Genomic DNA, 19,030 nt, shown 5'->3' with positions numbered 1-19,030 from the left:
TCTATGTAGATGCGTCACTTTGTAAACCCCTGCGCCACATTATACCTGCGCCAGGTATAATGTATGCAAGGGGGGCGTATTGACGCAAGAAAGGTCGTAGAAGTGACGCAGTGAAATCTATGAGATTTCACTGCGTCACTTCTAGGACGCTGTTGCGTCAAAATCTTGCGCCTGCCTCACAGCAGGCGTAAGACTGACGCAGGCCCTTTCACATGGGGCTTGTCCCATGTGAAAGGACGCATTGCTGGAGTTGCGTCACTTTTGTGACACACTCCAGCAATGCGTCACTTTTGCGCTTACAGATACGTCAGAAATACTGACGTATCTGTAAGTCCTTGCGCAATGATGGGTCATATTGTAAATATGACGCATCATTGGGGTCACAAGTAGGGCGCAATGAAAAGTGACGCATCGCTGTTTTCTCGCAGCAATGCGTCACTTTTCATAAAAGAGGCCCAGCGTGTTTTGTAGTGTAAATTCGATCCTCATTGACTTATTTTCGCTTCGTTTTCCACCATGTCCTCATTTTTTTTTAACATATCTAGCTAAAGTAAATATCTAGTTAAAGGTCTATTTTTGAAAGTAGATGAAGGTGGTTATGTGATGGAACCATCCATGCTTTCACCACGCATGCCAGCTCCACGCGATCTCAACCACGCAACTCTTACCCAGCCACGGCCCGTAGAGGGAGTTTCGGTGGGGTATAGAGGCGGGGTGGGGGGTGCTAAAACCTGTAGTATGGATAATTGAGGGAAAGTAAACAATTTAATTAATAAAACAAATTTCGTAGCGCGCCCTGCATCGCAAAATGCGATGCAGGGTGCGGTACGAAATTCGTTTTATTTATTAAATTGTTTACTTACCTTCAATTATCCATACTCCAGTTTTTAGCACCCCCCCACCCTGCCCCTCCCCCTCCCCGCCTCTCCGCCCCACCGCAACTCCCTCCACGGGCTGTGGCTGCTCTTACCCACGCATATACCTGTACCACTCATGCCTTTACAACGAAATATACGTTGTTAAGGCATGTATGCCAAAGACATATCCGAGGTTAAGACTTGACAGGTAAGTCTTAACCTCCCAACCCCTGCCCCGCCCTGAGTCCTAAAACTACCCCCTTCTGAAAATTAAGCCATAGCACTAAAAACTTCCCTGCCCCAGTCCTAAAAACGACCCGCCCACCCCTAACCCTAAAACCTACCCGACCCCCGACCCGTAAAAAATACACTGCCCCCAAGCCCTAAAAGTATCCAGACTCCTGCCCCCACCATGAGCACTAAAACGGACTCAAGCCACCACCCTGACACATAAAACTTCCCCCCTTCCTCCTAAAAACCAACCCCTCCCCCAGCACTAAAATCTTCCCTGCACCCCCAAACACTAAAAACTACACGCCCTTCCCTAAGCCCTAAAAGTACCCTGAACTCCCAGCACTAAATACCTCCCCGACCCCACCCAAACCCGACCCCAGCCCCACTTACCTTACAGTGTCCTCTGGCTCTCCCAATCTTTCCTGCTTCTGCCCAGCAGCAACTGGACTGCGCACTGCCTTAACCACGCAAATGCGTGGTAGCACTTGCGATGTTGGAACACGCGTTGCTCTGCCCACGTTGTTCCGACTGTTTCCCAGATGGAGTCATTCCCAGTGCTTAAAAAATGCCTAGAATAGAATAGAATGGAATGGAATTGACACAAAGAATCACTTCCTACACCTGCTGCCCATGGAACAGATGAGTTCTGGACCTCTGCCCTCCAGTGCTTAATTTGTAAAAAACATAAGTGCCAGGGCCTCTCATCAGGAGCCTGCTGCAGCTTACACCACACATTGCACCTGCTATACTGTACATGATAGTAAGAATACAACTACTAACAACTACATTCCTGCAAGTGTGATAATTCGGACTATTTCAAGCTCCCAAAGCTATAATAATAGCTTGAGCAACAGGTAATAGTCATTTTAATGTATATTGAATTAGGAATTAACCGTGGTTGTGGTCATCTCTGAATTAGCTAGACAGCACCACCTTCTGGCAGACTGTCACAAGTTCCGGTGTTGACAATTAAGTGCCTGTGCTGGGCACCGGAAACCACAGGATCAAATTAAGCACTGATGCCCTCTAGCCGTAGCGTGCTGTTTGTGAGAGATGGAAATTGTGGGTAGACTCCTGATGTAACTGTCCAATAATAACTCTGCTCCCTTCTCTCTTTCCTCCTTTACCTAGAGCCTAAGCGAGCCTGCCCACAGGCTTGGTTCCAGTGCCTCGAGGGCTCGTGTGTTGAGCCGGATCGGGTTTGTGATGGCACAGCTGACTGTGGATCCGGCGCTGACGAAGACGAAGCAGCCTGTGAGTTTCGTTGGTACCCTTTTGAGCTCCATCGGTAAAACTGCCACCTATGGTAGATTGTAAATTTGTATTGCAAGCCACGGAGGAGTTCTGTGACCATATAGAATAAACAGACCAGAGGTTATATTTTATTCTTTATATTACATGATTTCATCATTACTTTTCACCCCAACCCTATTTTAAGTTCTCAGTCTTGTATCTTCTTATGGACCTATGGAAAAAGGGAAATATCTACTGAAACAAACAGCCTTATCTGGTGGCAGCAATGCATTAATATGACTTGAGCAGCAATGTAATATTTATATTTGTATCCCATGGCAAACCTTACATGGACAGAGCTCTGGCTTTCTTGAGTTCTCAAGGTGATAAACAGAGGTTGCTGCCATAAAAAGTGACCAGGGCATCACTCCAGGGGGATTGCTGTCTACACCATACATACACGGTGGCGTTTAGCCACCTTGTAATTATTCCCCTTATCGCAGCAGTCCACAAAGGGGCGTGAAATGGGTGTTGCACTGGGTATTCCACCGCAACACCCATTGCTTTTTGATGATGCCCCATATTTACAAGGCTGGAGCAGCACCAACAACGAAGGCCCGGTAAAACCTGGTCGTAGGATAGCGATTTGAGGAGAAATTGTTAATTTTTCCTCTGATTTTGCTCTTTCTATGTGTGCTGCATTATGCAGCAAGCATAGGAACAGCAAATCGCCTTTGAAGATTGTTTATGTGCAGGACAGGTGTACCTTCATGCACATAAACAATCCCCCCTGCAGCGCAGGCACCCGTGCAACATGACGCAAGAGTGCCTGCGCAAGCGCTAGGCAGTTTTTTTAGTGTCAGCGCTAGGGGAAACGCAGGGGTGCGCCGTATTTTTGTAAATACAGCGCATCGCTGCGTTTTGAAAATGTCAGAGTGCGGTGTTGCCAAATTTGGCTTTACATCACACATTTTGTTGTACATGGAATGTAATGTTCTAAAGAAACAGAGCTAAAAAGCTAGTTAGCACTTTAATTGTTTAAGATGCCAGTTATAATTTACATGGATACACGTTTTTATATAGTTACCGCTGGCCTCCACATATTATAAAGACATGATTATCTATCACAGGGCAGGGTACTGAGTTACCACTGCTTTCCAAATTGATGAGGCACAGAAACACCCACCCAACTCCTCTATCCTACATCCTTGTATGTTTATTTTCAGTTTGGGACAATATCCCTTAGTAGTTTGGAACATCATCCTTCCATGTGTAAATTATCTTCAAAACATGCCAGAGTTTAAAGTTCTGAGTATGTCTCTAACCACCCTATAACTCATGAATAGATCAATATTGAATGAGTTGGTTGACTGTGTCTCAATGAGGTTTAAGACAACATATGGGACACACTCTAATGTGTGGAGATGTTAGAGTGCAGACAAGGTGCATAGAAGAGGTTGACGAAGATCATCTTGGTGAACTAGGGTGATTTTCAATAGGCAGACACGGTCAGGAGTCCAGTGTGGTGGAGGATGCCAGATGGAGGCCCAGCAACAAAAAGGTGTTATTTATAGTTTGGCAGATTCTTTGTCCTCCAAAATTGTGGTTTTTGCCCACACCAGTTAAGTGTGTGGAGTTGCTAGGCTTCTTCCAGTGGAACCACAGCTGGCTCCACCATCACAAACCTTTAGGCGACGGCCTGTCCGCCATAAGGCCGTCGGTCAATCTATGTCACAACAAGCATCGTATTAAGGGCAGTACTTCCACTGTATATGTTTTCTGTTGGAACGGCCAGGGAAAGCTCGGTTCTCTTGAACAGGGATCCACTTTAAACTCACAGGAGTAATACTTCAAGTGTATCAGGACTATTATGTTTTGTTTTTCAACAGCAAAATCCTGCTTTTGGAGTTTGTTAAAGAAAACAAAAAAACAAAAAACTTTGCTGACTAGGCTCATCAACTTCAGAGCCAACTTAGTAAAGGATCAGTGCCTTTAATGCAGCCACCCGAGTGGCAGCTCCATTTCAGTTGCTGTGATCCCTGCTGGGCAGAGGATTATCTCTAAATATGGAGGGCTGTCCTAATCCAGGCGAGCAGAGTCCATATACCTAGTGGCCTGGTGTGCCGCAGACGATCTAACAGACGCTGAATGACCCAGAGTGTCGTTCACAGTGGGAGTTAGGCACTATGTAGCAATTATTGGGTAGATGAGTGCTGACCTCTGCTAGAGACTTACCTGGTGGCAGCAATGTATTGATATGGTTGAGCACTAATGGAGTATTTATGTTTATATCCCATGACAAACCTTACACAGACAGAGCTCTGGCTTTCGTGAGTTCTCAAGGTGATATACAGAGGATGCTGCCATAAAAGGTTACTTAGTTGAACAGTATGGAGAGGGAGCCACAACTTTTATGTTAATAATAGATGCTTGGAAATAAAAAAGAGGATACAAATTAACAGGGTCCCTTGGCAAGGGACTTCGGCCTCATAGCCGCATAGGTAATCCTCCAGCTGGGGGACAACAGAAGACATTTGCTCAGACCGACGACGGTTAAAAGGAGGCTAGTACCATTGCTATACTTACACTAGTCAGGGGTAACGCCCTCTGATTATGGGCAAGTTACAGGGAAACCATTGGCGGCGGTGGGCTGGGGGCTCTGGTTGGGGTTCACAAGCCATATCTGCCAAACAGATACTTCAGCAGTTTTGAGGTATGGGGGGAGTTGGGGTACACATGTTGTATGTTTGCACTACATCACCACTACACAGGGCCACTTTTCGCACACTAGATGATAAGTGTCCTCTGTACCGCAGACCAGATTCCCTTTGATGGCAGTTCCTATAGATGGAGTGTGATTCCAGGCGGGAGATCTCCGGATTGGGAGTTGGAATGCCAGAGGGCCGCTAGATAAAGTTAAAAGAGGGGCCATACTCCAACAGGCTAAAAGATACTTGGCTGACATCCTAATGCTTCAGGAGACAGTTTTAATGGGAACTAAAGCGCTATGTTCAAGTATTCCACTCTGGCCTCACCAGGGGGTCTCATGGGGGTTCCGATGTTAATCCATCGTAGGGTCCCATACAAACATATAAAAACATGGACAGATATTCATGGGAGCTGATGGACATGGCCACCGATAGATGGAGAGCAAGGGGATATTCCACTGATCAACAAATCACCAAATTGAACTCCCTGGCGCTGAGATTGGGTTGGATAGATCCATGGTGACGGCTGCATTGGGAGGAGTAGGGATACACTTATTTCTCAACGATGCTGTAGTGTAATCCCTATATTCCAATAGGCTCTGTGCATTGGAATAACATATACTATAGTTTAGACGTAGGACTGAGGTCGACTAGGTCTCTATCGTATATATTAAACTTAATTGTGAGTGCCAGCTAGCTCAGAAGTCACTAAAACATTTTTTCGAATTCACAAGAAGGGATTAGTTTCTAACAACTGCATAAACATGACAACTTTGTTTCCCAAGAATAAGAAATCAATCTCTAGAGTCGCGGAAACAATAGATAACTATTTTACTCAGTCAATCGTGCATGCTTCGTTTCACCAGAGGTGCTGAGAAAATAGAGAGACGGATGTTTTCAATAAAAGGTATTTATTGAACAGTCTTCTTTCTCAAGCATAAGAAATGTACTGCTACAATCGTAATACTGGTTATAAAGTACAGGGTATATAATACGAAAAGTATTATAAAGTAGTACTGCAAAAGCATGATATGGGGCCATATGTATGAACACATTTTCCCATAGGCGCACAATGGGTAAATACCTTTGATACATCTGGCCAATGGTTTCTAAGCCATAAGTTGCCTAAAACGTATAAAATACATGCAGTAATAAAATAATCACTAAAAGTACTCAACTGATGCTTCTGAAATACGCCTACCCCCGTGTACCTAACCTAAGTCTAGTACAAGAGAAGAAGTAAGTGGGGAGTAGCTTTAGTTTAGTATTTCTCTGCCAAGGATCAATCCAAGAATTCTCTAAGGGTCTAATCAGCTCCGTACCTGGGTTTTAGAATGAAGCAGGTCTTGTATCTCTCTCTCAGGACTCGATTTCCCAGCAACCCGCAAGGGTAGCCTGGAAACACTGGAGCTGGATTTCTCGGCAGGAGAAAAGACAGCGTCTCTCAGTGCGTCAGCTGGAGGGTCGGCTTCCTTCGGCACTTGGAGAAGTGGAGAAGTGTGGCTCACCGGTTAAAGGCGGCAGACCCAGAAGCAGAGGTCGGCTCGGGACCAGGGTTCAATTTCCGACGCGGCAGGGTACGGAACCAATGTCAGCAGGCTTGATAAATCTCTCCTCGTGCCTTTCTAACCATGGGTCCCACACTGCAACTCTGGGCAATAGTTTGTTTAATCTCCACAACGGCCCCCTCACTTCCGGGGACGCCTGGCTTCACCTTGGGGATGCCCAATAGGGACCATCTCACAGGGAAAGCCAGGACGGGTTCCCCAGCGGTACACAGCGCCAAGAAACCCCAGGGTGAACGTGCGCTCTACAAATTCACACTAACATAACATAACATAACTTGCTGCTGCAGGGCGTCAGGCAAGTAGTTAGTCGATCTGCTCCAAACCAGTGTGTGTTTGTGTGGGCAAATGTGGGCATAGAAATCGTTGTTGATTCTCGGAACTTAGTGGAAGTAGCCATGCCGTATTTGGGCTGCATAGGCTCAGTCTAAATATGGTAATGATTTCTATGCCTATATAAGGATCGGGTAATTTATACCTATATAAGGGCATGAATCGGGAAAATTACTCTAGGGTCCTAGATTCATTTACAACACCCACTCCACGATATTAAGTTCAATAAACTAAATGTATAAGCACTGAACATATCTAAGGCATGTGTTTACAATCCCTCCCCAAAATACATGAAAGGCACTTGAAATGGTTGTACACAGAAAAAACGAGCATTTCTCCTGTGTGCATTTAAGGAAAATGATGTCATTCTAAGCATAAAGTATCATATCTGAAATGCAAACTGAATGAATCATGTAATTACATTTATGAAAATGGCTCTTAAATACAGAAAAAAAGGTTGAGACCATTTCATAACATAACATAGCATATCAATATTTATAGTATTGACGATAAGGCCAAATATTTCCTCTAGGAAGTATTCAAAAAGAATTTCTTGCTCTCAAAGAATAGTTCTACTTTAAGCAGATTAGTCTGTGCCAAACGTTCAATGTTTTTGGGGGTGAAAAAAATGCAATCGTTTGAGAAAAATAGAGTTCCAAAGTGAAAACGGGAAGGCCGAATTTCAGAGTTCAGGGAACGCTGTGTGCATGAATCAAGAGTTATTCTCGGTATCAGGAGAAAACATCAGATCGTCTAGTCTGGCAAAGATATCGTCTACCACAGTAGGGGAAAGTGGAACTATTTCATCAAGTAGATCAAATGTGCACAGATGAGAAGTATTGCCGTCAGCGCCAAGTGTCGCATTAGCAATGTTCATATCAGATGGTACCTGTGTGCCTGTTAATCCTCGTATCTCACCCTCAGTTAGACTTACTGGTGAGACATCAATGAATGCCGTCATCAGGATTGGTAGCCGTTGGGGACAACACGATGCATGAGTCATTACCGGACCTAGCAAGGCGTCAACATCCGATGGCAGCTCGGATGGAAGTGTAAGACAAATCTCCAACACGCATTCCTCTCCGCTAAGCAGGCATCGTAGAACAGGTAAGATGCAATCTTGCCAGATTGGTCTGAACAATAGAAACCAAGTTGTGTTCAGATCTCTTAAACGAGCCAAGTCAAGAATCTGTGTAATTCTCTCACGATACCACATGGCAAGGAGGCATTGTTCCATGGTATTCTGGGTATCGCTGGTGACCGGACTTGCCATATCGGAGCAGAAGGAATAAAAATAGAATTCCCGCTACGAGTCCCAAAATGAGAGGCAGACCGCCGAACACAGAGTGCACGAAATTTGGAAAAATGCAGAGGACTGCTCCAAATGGTGTTAACAGTCCCGAAAAAATAATCTTAAATACATGTGCGATGCCTCTGGTATCAGACATATTTAAGATTTGACTTAACATGTCTGCAAAATGTACTGGGCAGTTTGTTGATAATAATGCATGTATCTCTGCAGAAGTCCTTGCAACTTGCAGATCATACGTTTCTTTAGACGATGTCAGTTGCACAGTTTTTTGCAAAAGAATGGCTTTCATTCTGCTTAAAGTATCAATTCGTATAGAAGAGATATTCAGTGAAGGCCATAACTCCGTCTCCCTGTCTGTCTTGCTCTTTGGATACAATACCTGCATACAACAAGTGACCCTGGATGACACACTAACGAGATAAGTTTTTCCTGGCAACATGCCACAACAGCTGTGGTCATTGAGCATAACGTAGCTGCCATTGATAGCTGCCTGAAAATTGGTTCTATCTCTGTGGAGGGTGTACCGTGCAGGTGGCAAGAGAAGTTATTTGCAGATCCTTCACAGGCTCCGTGTAAATTAATACCTTGGCTCAAAAGTGTACCACTTAGTGAGTTCTTACAATTTTTACCACTAAGGAATACCTCTTTTCCCTCACTCCAACATTTGTGTGTGTATGGTAAAGTCCAGGTCTTTACCCAACCTTTCATACAGGCCCGCTGGTATATGCTGTAGACAATACAGAAATTGGAAAATCGTCACTGTTTTCGTAATGGTGCCATGTATTATCCATTCAATGACAGGTTTCTCAGAAACTGTCAATGGTAATCTTTCCAGTTTTTCAATTCTCAGCACCGTATAGTCTGCTCCTCTTTGTGCCAAAGTGATTTGTTTATCTGTAAGGTTAAATACAGCAAACAATAACGTTGTGTTTATTAGACGCCATGGCACATAGCCGGAACGAAGATTTTGCAACGTCCAGCCTAACTGCATTATAGAACGTAATTGAGTCTGGCCATGTTGTAACATTAGCAAGTCCTGCTCCATTATGTCAATTGCAGAGGATACAATGCTGTCCAACAAATATATTCTGGAGGGCAGAGTCGTTAACCCATTGTCCACTACAGAGAGAGCTTTCTCTAAATTAATGCGATCAATTTATCGTATTCTTTCTGCAGTTTCCATTTTCTATATTTTCCAAGCTTCATTGTACACAGCGTATATACCGGCGTATATGAAACGTTTTTGACGTGGTTTGCAAGGCCCCATTAAGAAATCTCGCAAATCATTGCCTTCTTTAAGTAAAGATATGTGTTGTTTGGTTTCTGGAAGTGTGGATGTCTGTAGCCAGTCGAGGCATAGTTTTCCTACACTGTATGTTGTTACTATCCCTGGATGTTCTCTCTGGGAATATCTTTGATCTGGCCTGTTCATTTTTAACCCCTGTGTTTTGTTTAGGAATCTATCTTGACAGTTATTAGTGTCTGTGGGCCAGATTAACCATTTTTTCCAATCAGGATTAGTTCTGTTGTGTTTTAAAATATATGGTACGTCAACCTCCTTTTCTGTAGTATTATTACTCTCAGATGTGGGTTTAGGTATAGACGTTTTTTAAAAATCTTTTATCTTAGCCAGGCCAAAACACGAAGTTTGTTGAATAGTGTCATTTAAAAACATTATTTTATCTGGTATAATGCAGGCTCTGAACAGGGATTCTAAACCTTGCACCTGCCAGTCTTTCGTGCCCCAGACAGTTTTTGTCTCAATTTTGTCTTTCCAAAAGTCAAAACCTAATGTAGACAGCTGAGCATAAAAGTTTGAGAATAAATTTGTTTAGTATTGGTCAACATCGTTTTCATTCCTGTCTTATTTACATTTTTGAAATAAAACGTTTCTGGATTTGTCACATTAAAACCTAAGAAGTATGGAAACTTTTCATAAAATGTTTTTGAGCTGCCCTTTGGCGACGTTGGACAATGTTCCCATTGATTATATGTAAAAACATTCCTAGGGCTTGCAGATTTATGCAAATAATGGTGACCATAATGATTAAAACAATACATTTGTTCATAATCTGATGACCCTTCTAAATAGTCATGTTCCATAAATTTCGCTGACATTTCTAAATCTGACATCATATTATTAATAGTCTCAAAGTCCCATTCATCAGAAAATGTGCTTGGTGACACAAAGTCACTCAAAGAAACCTTGAACTGGTGTAGAATCTTCAGCAGCTCCATCGGGCCATAGATGTCATAATCACTTCTATTTTGTGGTTAGTGACACCTAGGGTAGATGCCAGCTCTTTGAGCACAACCGCAATGAAACAAGCAAGTTTCTTTAACAAGTGTTCCAAATATCGCAAAAGATTAAACCAAATTTGTTTTCATGTTCCTCATGTTTAATTCACATGAATCTCTCATCAAAATCCATGAAGTTCCATTTCATTTGTAAATCCAAATTCATTGTGTACATAATGACATCATATCCCAATGCATTTCGGACACATGGTCCTTCGTCAGGGGAATCCTAAAAAATGATAATAATACAATCTAAGTATGATCCACCGAGTAACAAATTAAATGTACAAATTCATTCTTGTAATCATGAATGTGTCTTATAAGTGATAATAAATAGTGAGCATAGCGTAGAAAAGAAAAGCACCCAGGAACGTGCTAGTCCCAATATCACCGATCGTGAAGGAAATGAAAAACGAACCAAAACTACAGTAAATGCTGAAAACTGAGCAAAGCCAGATAGGTCGAGTGTCATCGGAGAAAGGAAATTAGTCAAATAGTCACCGTGAGCGAGAAAAACAAAGCACATAACATTTGTGAAAAGACCGCGAGTTCAGAACCAAGTTGGAACGCGTTGCGTGGTATGTCAGCACTTACGGAGAGAATGAAGCAAGATCACGCGTCCTGCTGATGCGCCCTTTGCCATAGCATGTGAATCAAGCGTTCCATATATACGGAAGTAAGTTTGAAAGGAGCAATGTGTACGGAAAGAGGACTACAGATTTGGCGGCCATATTGGAGTGGTGCCACAAAGTAACGGAAGGAACCAAACATAGACGGACAGGTTGGCGAATATAGAGGAAAGGAAATGAAAAAGAAACTAAGCGAAACAATACTCAAATAAAGTTATGTTATGTTATGTTATGTTATGTTATGTTATAAAAGTATTTCTAGAGCGCACTATCACCGATTGGTTGCTTGGCGCTATGATCAGTAATAACATGAACATAGAGGGAAGAGGATTATTGGAATGCTTGTCTGAACAGCCAGGTCTTCAAGGCTTTCCGGAAAGAGAGGAGATCCTGACAATTCCGGGTCTCCGACGGAAGAGAGTTCCACAAGCGGGGGGCAAGGGTGGCAAACCTGCGGCCTCCTGCGCGTTTTAAGTTGAAAGAAGGTGGCTGCAGGAGGTTCTGGTGGAGAGAGCGAAGGTTGCGGGATGGGGTGTATTTGGAAATCAGGTTATTAATGAATAATGGGCTTTTGTGATATAAGGACTTGAAGATTAAACAGCCGGTTTTGAAGGCACATCGCTGGGCCACAGGGAGCCAATGTAATTTCTTAAGGAGGGGAGTGGCTGCCTGGCGCCTAGGTTGATTCAAAATTAACCTTGCTGCATGATTCTGTGCCATCTGGAGTCGCTTCACTAGGTAGTTGGGAAGACCTAGGTAGATGGAGTTAGCGTAGTCCAGGTGGGACAATACAGTAGCGATCACCACTTGGGTGAGTGCCTCGGATTTAAGCAAGCGGCGTACCTTCCGAATTTTCTTCAGTTGGAAGAAACACTTGGAGACCACTTGACCAACTTGAGTTTTGAGGGATAAGTCACGGTCCACAGTGACTCCTAGTGTTTTGGCTGACAAGGAGGGTGTTGGGGCTTGGCCTAGTTCGGGAGGCCAGTAATGCGGGCCCCAGAACTTGCTACTTTCGCCGGTCAGGACTAGTTCCGTTTTGCCCGGATTTAATTTAAGCTGGTTTTGGTCCATCCAGGTTTTAATGAAATTCATTGTGGACTGGAAGTGCCGTATAGAGTCTTCGGTGTTGTCGATGGTGAACAGCAGCTGTAAGTCGTCTGCGTAGTTGAAGACTCTCACCTGATTATCTCTCAAGGTCTGAATCAGAGGGAGTATGTACAGGTTGAATAGGTGAGGGGATAGGGAGGAGCCCTGTGGCACTCCGCAGGTGATATCCTGTTTGGTGCCCATTAAGTCACCAAGGCGTAGAGTTTGGTTACGGCCAGTCAAGAAGGATCTCAGCCAACCGGCTGCAAGATCCCTGACACCGGCTTGTTCGACACGGTCGACCAAGATGTTGTGGTCGACCGTGTCGAAGGCGGCCGAGAGATCTAGTAGCACCAGGGCTTGTGGAGAGCGTCTGTCCGCACAGTCGCGCAGGGTGTCCAGGACTGTCGTGACTACTGCTTCAGTTGAGTGGGCCGGCCGAAAGCCTGCCTGATGGGGGTTGAAGCAGGAGGATTCCTCGAGGAAATTGGACAAACATTTGGCCACGTGTGCCTCAAGGACTTTTGCCAGGTAGGGCAACAGTGAGATCGGGCGAAAGTTGGCCTTGCAGGCTGGGTCAGCCCCCGGTTTTTTTAGAAGTGGAATGACTATGGCTTCTTTGAAGGCTGTCGGAACTAGGCCAAGAGTCAAGGACTTGTTCAAAATTGTAAGGGCAGGAGTTGGGTGGGCCAGGAAACACTCTTTTAAAATGTGGGGCGGGCAACTATCTGAAGGAGCGCCAGATTTTACTCTAGATAAAAGTTCTTGAAATTGGTCCTGGGTGATAGGTGGGAAACTGCTCAGGATATGGTGGCTAGGTTTAATTGACATGCCAGAGGTGAGAAGACACACTGGACGAGGGATGCTGGCTTTAATGTCCTGTATTTTATCGATGAAATAGACGTTAAGTGAATCACATAGCGTCTGGGTCGGAGTGATCTTAGGACGGACTGTGTCGAGGTTTGTAAGATCATTGAGGATGGAAAAGATCTCTTTAGATTTATTTGTGGATTCCAGAATTTTCGAGGAAAAGTAGGACGCTTTCGCCGTCTGGATATCTGTCATGTATTCTTTCCTAGCTTTCGTAAAGGTCTCTTTTAAGTCAGGGTCGTACTTCTTACGCCATTGGCGTTCAAGTTGACGTAGGGCCAACTTCTTTACTTTAAGGTCAGTGGAGAACCATCGGTTGGCGTCAGCGAGTCTTGCCCGTTTGATTTTTTTGAGAGGGACATGAGAGTCCCTGGCTGTGTTGAGCCAGCTGGTAAGCGAGGAGACCGAGGGGTTGATCTCGTCTTGCGTAGGTGGAGTGGTGTTGGCTAAGGACTCCAAAAAAGCAGATTTATTGGTTGGATTCCAATTCCTGGCTGACCCGCCTCCAACAGGAGTGGCGGTGGTCATAGGGGGGATGCAGAGGTTGAATTGCAGGAGGGCATGATCAGACCAAATGCATGGTGTTATAGTAGGAGCGGTGGTGCAGGTGGTATTGGACCACAGCTGGTCGAGGATGTGTCCCTTACAGTGAGTAGCAGAGGAGACTAACTGGGTGAGATTAAGATTGGTGAGAAGGTCCGACAGTTCGGCTGAGTGGGGGCCCTCCAGGGGGTCTTTGTACCAGTAGTTTAGGTCTCCAATCAGAAACATTTTGGGGTGCTCGAGTGCTAGGTTAGCAAGTTGGTCGGCCAAGTTCATGGGAAAAGTAGGCATTGAAATCGGGGGCCTGTACAGTAAAACACATGTAATTGTCGAGTTTGAGGTGGTGATTTTTAGCACAAGATTGTCTGATCCCTCCAGCGAGAGGCCAGCGAGATGGGTGACGGAAAGGTTGGAGCGAATGATAGCCGCTACTCCACCCCCTTTCCCGCTGGTGCGGTCAGCGTGGATGATGTAATAGTTGGGAGGTAGTGCCGCAATAATATCAGGGGCAGAGTCAGGGTTTAGCCATGTCTCCGTGAGTAGGAGAATGTCCGGTTTCTCTATATCTAATAGGAGAAATACATCCAACTGGTGTCTAACCAGGGAGCGAGTGTTTAGGTAGAGGATGGTGAGCGGTGGCGGGGGTGCGTCTCTCTGCGTATGCTGTAGCGTCGGGGTGGTTAAATGACAGCCCTGGGACAGGATGCCATTGGAGCAGAGGCGGCTAAGGGTGTCTCTTGGTAGCAAACCCTGTCCTTTGTATCTATAGCTCAGAAGTGCTGACCTAGAGTAGGCGCTGGGACGGGCAGCATGGTCTGCCCTTGGTCCCGGCCGGTCGCGGACGGGCGCAGACGGGCTTGTCTTAGGCGCGTCTTCGACGCGCCGTCGACGCGCCCGCTGCACTCGTCCGCTGCGCTTCCCGGGGAGATGGTTCATTAGTAGCTGTAAAGGTGGGAGGGGCCGAGCACAGTGCCGCTCGCCTGCTCCTCACCTGAAGGTAATTTCCGCTAGGCTTCCCGGCAGCGCCTGACAACTGCGGTGGGGCGGGAACAGGAGTGAGGTGTAGCCCAACAAAGGCGTCAGTATCACAGTGAACAAAATAACACTTTTTAACAAATAGTCTTTTTAAAAGCGAAGGAATTCGCAGGTTTTAAAACATTTTTCCGCTAAAGCATCAAACTTTCATTCCAGGTCCCGGCTTCCGCCTCAAGACCTCCACGTTCCATGCACACTATCAATCGGTGCTTGCGCTGTGGCTGGGGTTTTTAAAGATTAAAGGTGGGAGGGGCCGAGCACAGTGCCGCTCGCCTGCTCCTCACCTGAAGGTAATTTCCGCTAGGCTTCCCGGCAGCGCCTGACAACTGCGGTGGGGCGGGAACAGGAGTGAGGTGTAGCCCAACAAAGGCGTCAGTATCACAGTGAACAAAATAACATAAAACCTATGTGCAGATAACACAAAACATAATAGAACAGTACATATCAAAGTCGCTTCTCTACAGTTAACATTGAAATTCTCTACAGATAACATTGAAATTCCATCCGATCATTGAGACCAGATGGTTTCATATATTGAAGGAATTTAATCCAATGGTTTTCACGCTGCAATAAAAAGTTGTTATTGTCTCTGTCGTCTCGCTTATTGACCACCTCCACAGCAGCGAACCTGAGCTGACTGATATTATGTCTGTTGTTTTTAAAGTGTAGAGCTAAGTTGGATTTCATGTTGACAGTTCTTATATTGCTCTTATGTTCATTTATTCTCAGTTTCAGTTTGCGTGTGGTTTTCCCAGTATATATTAGTCCACACGGGCATTTGATGATGTACACGACATTTTCAGTGTCACATGTAGCGTTCAGTTTCAATTTGATATCGGTGCCCTTCATAGGGTGTTTGATCACGGGACCTTTGATCATGTTGTTGCAGTTCTGGCAATTGAGACAAGGTTGATTGCCTTTGTATTTAACTGTGGATGTGGATTTGGGGTTTTTGATAAGTTCTTTGAGATTGTTACCTCTTTTGTAGGCAAACAGTGGCTGTTCACTGAAGATTCCATTAAAATCCTGTTCTCGACAGATGATTGGCCAGTGTCTCAGAATAGCAGTTTTATATGCCCTTGAGGCCTCAGAGTATTTGGATACGACCACAGGTCTTCTCTTGTTGTCCTTGGGTTTTGTGATCAATGCATCTTGCCGTGTGATCTTGTCACAGCGTTCTTTGGGCCAAGATGGTTTGAGGATATCCTCTTTTTGCAAAACGTTCCAACATATTGGATGCTTGTTCATCATATTTGGTAGTGTCAGATGTGATCCGTTTGACACGGAGAAGTTGTGAGAATGGCAGATGATTTTTCAATGGTTTTTGGTGATAAGAACTGTAATGGAGGGTATTGTTTTTGTCAGTGGTTTTCCTGTAGAGATCGGTCTCTAAATGATCTTGAAACCTTGTCACTCTCACATCTAAAAATGTGATGGTTTGCTGGTTCATCTCCGATGTAAATTGAATCCGGTCATTGATTTGATTAAGATCAGTTACTGCTTTGTGTAGGGAGTCATGGTCTCCTCTCCACAGAACAAAAATGTCGTCTATGTATCGCAAGAATGTCATGGCATGCGTGGTCCAAGGTGTCTGATTCAAGATGTTGTTTTCCTCAAAGTATATCATGAATGCATTGGCATAGACAGGTGCAGCACAATTGCCCATAGAAGTCCCGGACAACTGTGCAAAGAATTGATCATCCCAAGAAAAATAACTCTGATATAGAGTGAAATGCATAAGTTGCATTAGAAAGATTTGAAAGTCTTGTGAGAGATCAGAGTGTACTAGAATATTCTCGATTGCTTCCATGCCTAAATCGTGAGGGATGCTTGTGTATAAAGATTTCACATCTATTGAACATAGCCAGATTGTTACATCCTCTTCAAAACTGATTCCATTTATTATCTGTAAGAAGTGTGTGGTATCCTTTATGTAGGTATGAGACTGTTGAATTAATGGATAATGCCTCATCATCATATGTTTGTAGTAACTCTATTACTCTGGCTGAAAATAACCCTGGACTATTCTTGAATCCTTGGGGGAGACTGCAAAATTGTCGCTGTGTCCCCATAATTGAGAAAGCGATCAAATGCCTGCTTTCAGATGCAATGTTTTGACAGAAAAACCCATTCGAAATGTCTAATGTGGTTTTATATTTTTTCCGCACAATGTTATTCATCAATGCTGCACTGTTGGACTTGGCCCTTCTGGCAGGTTCACCCCTAAACTTTTTGCTTTTAATGGTGACCTGGTTATGGTGATTTTTGGGTTCTGCGCACTCACTGTGTCCCAGTGGAAAGTGCGTGCACACGATGAGTGCGTGGTGAGATAGGCCTGCCCTCCCATAGGAATGCATGGGGAATGTATGTGTCCCTGGTAGTTCCTGATGCGTGGGGTGTACAGGCTTGAGTCTGGTATATGCGGTCTCGTGTGAATGAATGCTGCGAAATGATGTATGTGGCGTGTATGTGTCTAGTGTAGAAGTGCCACTTCTAGACATGGCTGTGCGTGTGCTGTGAAGGTGCTGGCGTGTGATTGGCTGGGGCTGGCTGGGATGCCAGGCTCCATGAACCATGATGGGTCTGCCCGGTGGTGAGTGTGAGATTAGCATGCTGATGTGAGGGGAGGAGTGCACCTGGGTCCTGAATAGGGCTGGGCTTTCCCCACACAATGCTGGCTCCGCCCCCTGTGGTGTGTCTAACGACCCTAGCCCTGCCAGTGAATAGAGTGAGGGGCTGAGCACATCAAGAGTGCTCCAAAAGCAGCTGCGACTGGTTTCTCCCCCATTTTCTGCACCTACAGACAAAGGGATTTCATGTATAAGAAGGGGCTGTGTCATCTTGCAATCTGTTCTCTTCCAGGATCCTATCTGAGGGGGGCTGCTGCTGCTGGAGGCCAGGAGGAACCGCCACTAGGGACTGCCTTCCTCACTGGAGGGCCCAGTGAGCTGGCCCCTGGCCCAGCCTTGCCCCCCACCTGCCTTGCTGCATTCCTGAAGGACTTGGTTGCTGACTTTGGGGGCCTGAACTTTCCCCTAGCGCTTGGGAGCGCTTTATATTGGCCCCTAGCGCTTGAGAGCGCTTTATTTTGTCTGAGCGCTGGGAGCACTGTATTTTTGTCCCCGCAAGCGCCTGTGAGCGCTTTATTTGTGCCCTAGCGCAGAGAGCGCTTTATTTTTCACTAGCGCTTTGGGAGCACTTTATTTATCTTTAAAGCCGGTGCCCACCCGGCATTGCCCTGCGAAATTGTCCCCGCCGCCGCCCGAGGCACCGCAGGATGTCAGGCAGGCCAGGGGCGGGACCGAGGGACACCCGGAATGCTCTATTCGAAACCGGAAGCGGACGGGAGCCCACCCCGCGCTTGGGTGAGACGAGGAGAGGAAGCCCGCCGCCGGCGCCTTCCACGGGGCTCCCAGGAGTGAGGGAGAGCCCCGGGGTGGCCGGCTTAATGGAGGGAGAGTCCCAGTCTCCGCCGAGAGCGCCCAGCACGCCGCCAGCAGACGGAGCCCCGGGAGACACAGCAAAGGAGCCCCCGCCTTCCAGAGACCCGGTGAGTGCCAGTGAAGGAAGGGGGCGTCGGGCGCATTGCCGGTGCCCACCCCTCTCCTCTAGTGCAAGGCCCGGAGTGTTGGGAGGCCCGTGGGGCCTAACTTGATCTCGAGCCCCCAGAAGGGGGGCTCCAACGACCGGGGAATTCTTTGTTAGAGCCGAGAGGCTCAGGGGGCATTTCATTGTCGAGTCCCCTGAGCGGGACTCCAACAAAGCCGGCATTCTTGTTCAAGAATCCCGAGGCTCCTGGGGGCATTGAGGCATTTTCGTGTATTTAGAGCCTGCAAGGCTCCGGGGGCATAAGTGTATTTCGGGTCCCCAGGAGGGGGACTCCCACGGCTCTGGTGCACCAGTATATTTCGAGTCCCCCCACGAGGGACTCCACCGACGGCGCAGTTGGTCTGCAGAGCACAGAGAGGCTCCCTGCCCACATTGTGTTTGAGCCACAAGAGGCTCCTGGGAGGCCCAGTCATTTGTTCAGAGCCTGTGAGGCTCCCACGTGGCCCCCTCATTGTCTACACAGCTGCGCAGCACTTTGTGGGCAGCTGCCACGTTTAGGCCCCTGACTTTGGGACATAGGGCGTCCTAGCCCCTGACATTTGGGACAGTCACAGGTGGTGACTCATGTGAGTTTGGCGCAATTCTGTTTTCCTGCACCTCTGAATGTGTTTTTATGCGTCATGTGCCTTGTTCTTACACCTCTGAATGTGTTGGTTATGCATCATGTGTTTTCCTTCCCTACACCTCTGAATGTGTTGTGATGCATCATGTGTAA

General features: G+C 46.0%; 1 protein-coding gene across 1 annotated transcript in view; it reads left to right on the top strand.

Annotated features, from left to right (window-relative positions):
• The window catches only part of MAMDC4 (MAM domain containing 4), a 607,580-nt gene that overhangs the window by 113,601 nt on the left and 474,949 nt on the right, over positions 1-19,030 (top strand). Inside the window, exon 7 of the mRNA XM_086921169.1 lies at positions 2,223-2,345. Coding sequence (XP_086777295.1) covers positions 2,223-2,345 — 123 coding nt within the window. The remainder of the gene's footprint in view (positions 1-2,222; positions 2,346-19,030) is intronic.

This window comes from Lissotriton vulgaris, chromosome 5 (genome assembly GCF_964263255.1).
Source record: "Lissotriton vulgaris chromosome 5, aLisVul1.2, whole genome shotgun sequence".
Classification (NCBI taxonomy): domain Eukaryota; kingdom Metazoa; phylum Chordata; class Amphibia; order Caudata; family Salamandridae; genus Lissotriton; species Lissotriton vulgaris.
This window is presented reverse-complemented; position numbering and strand designations above follow the sequence as displayed.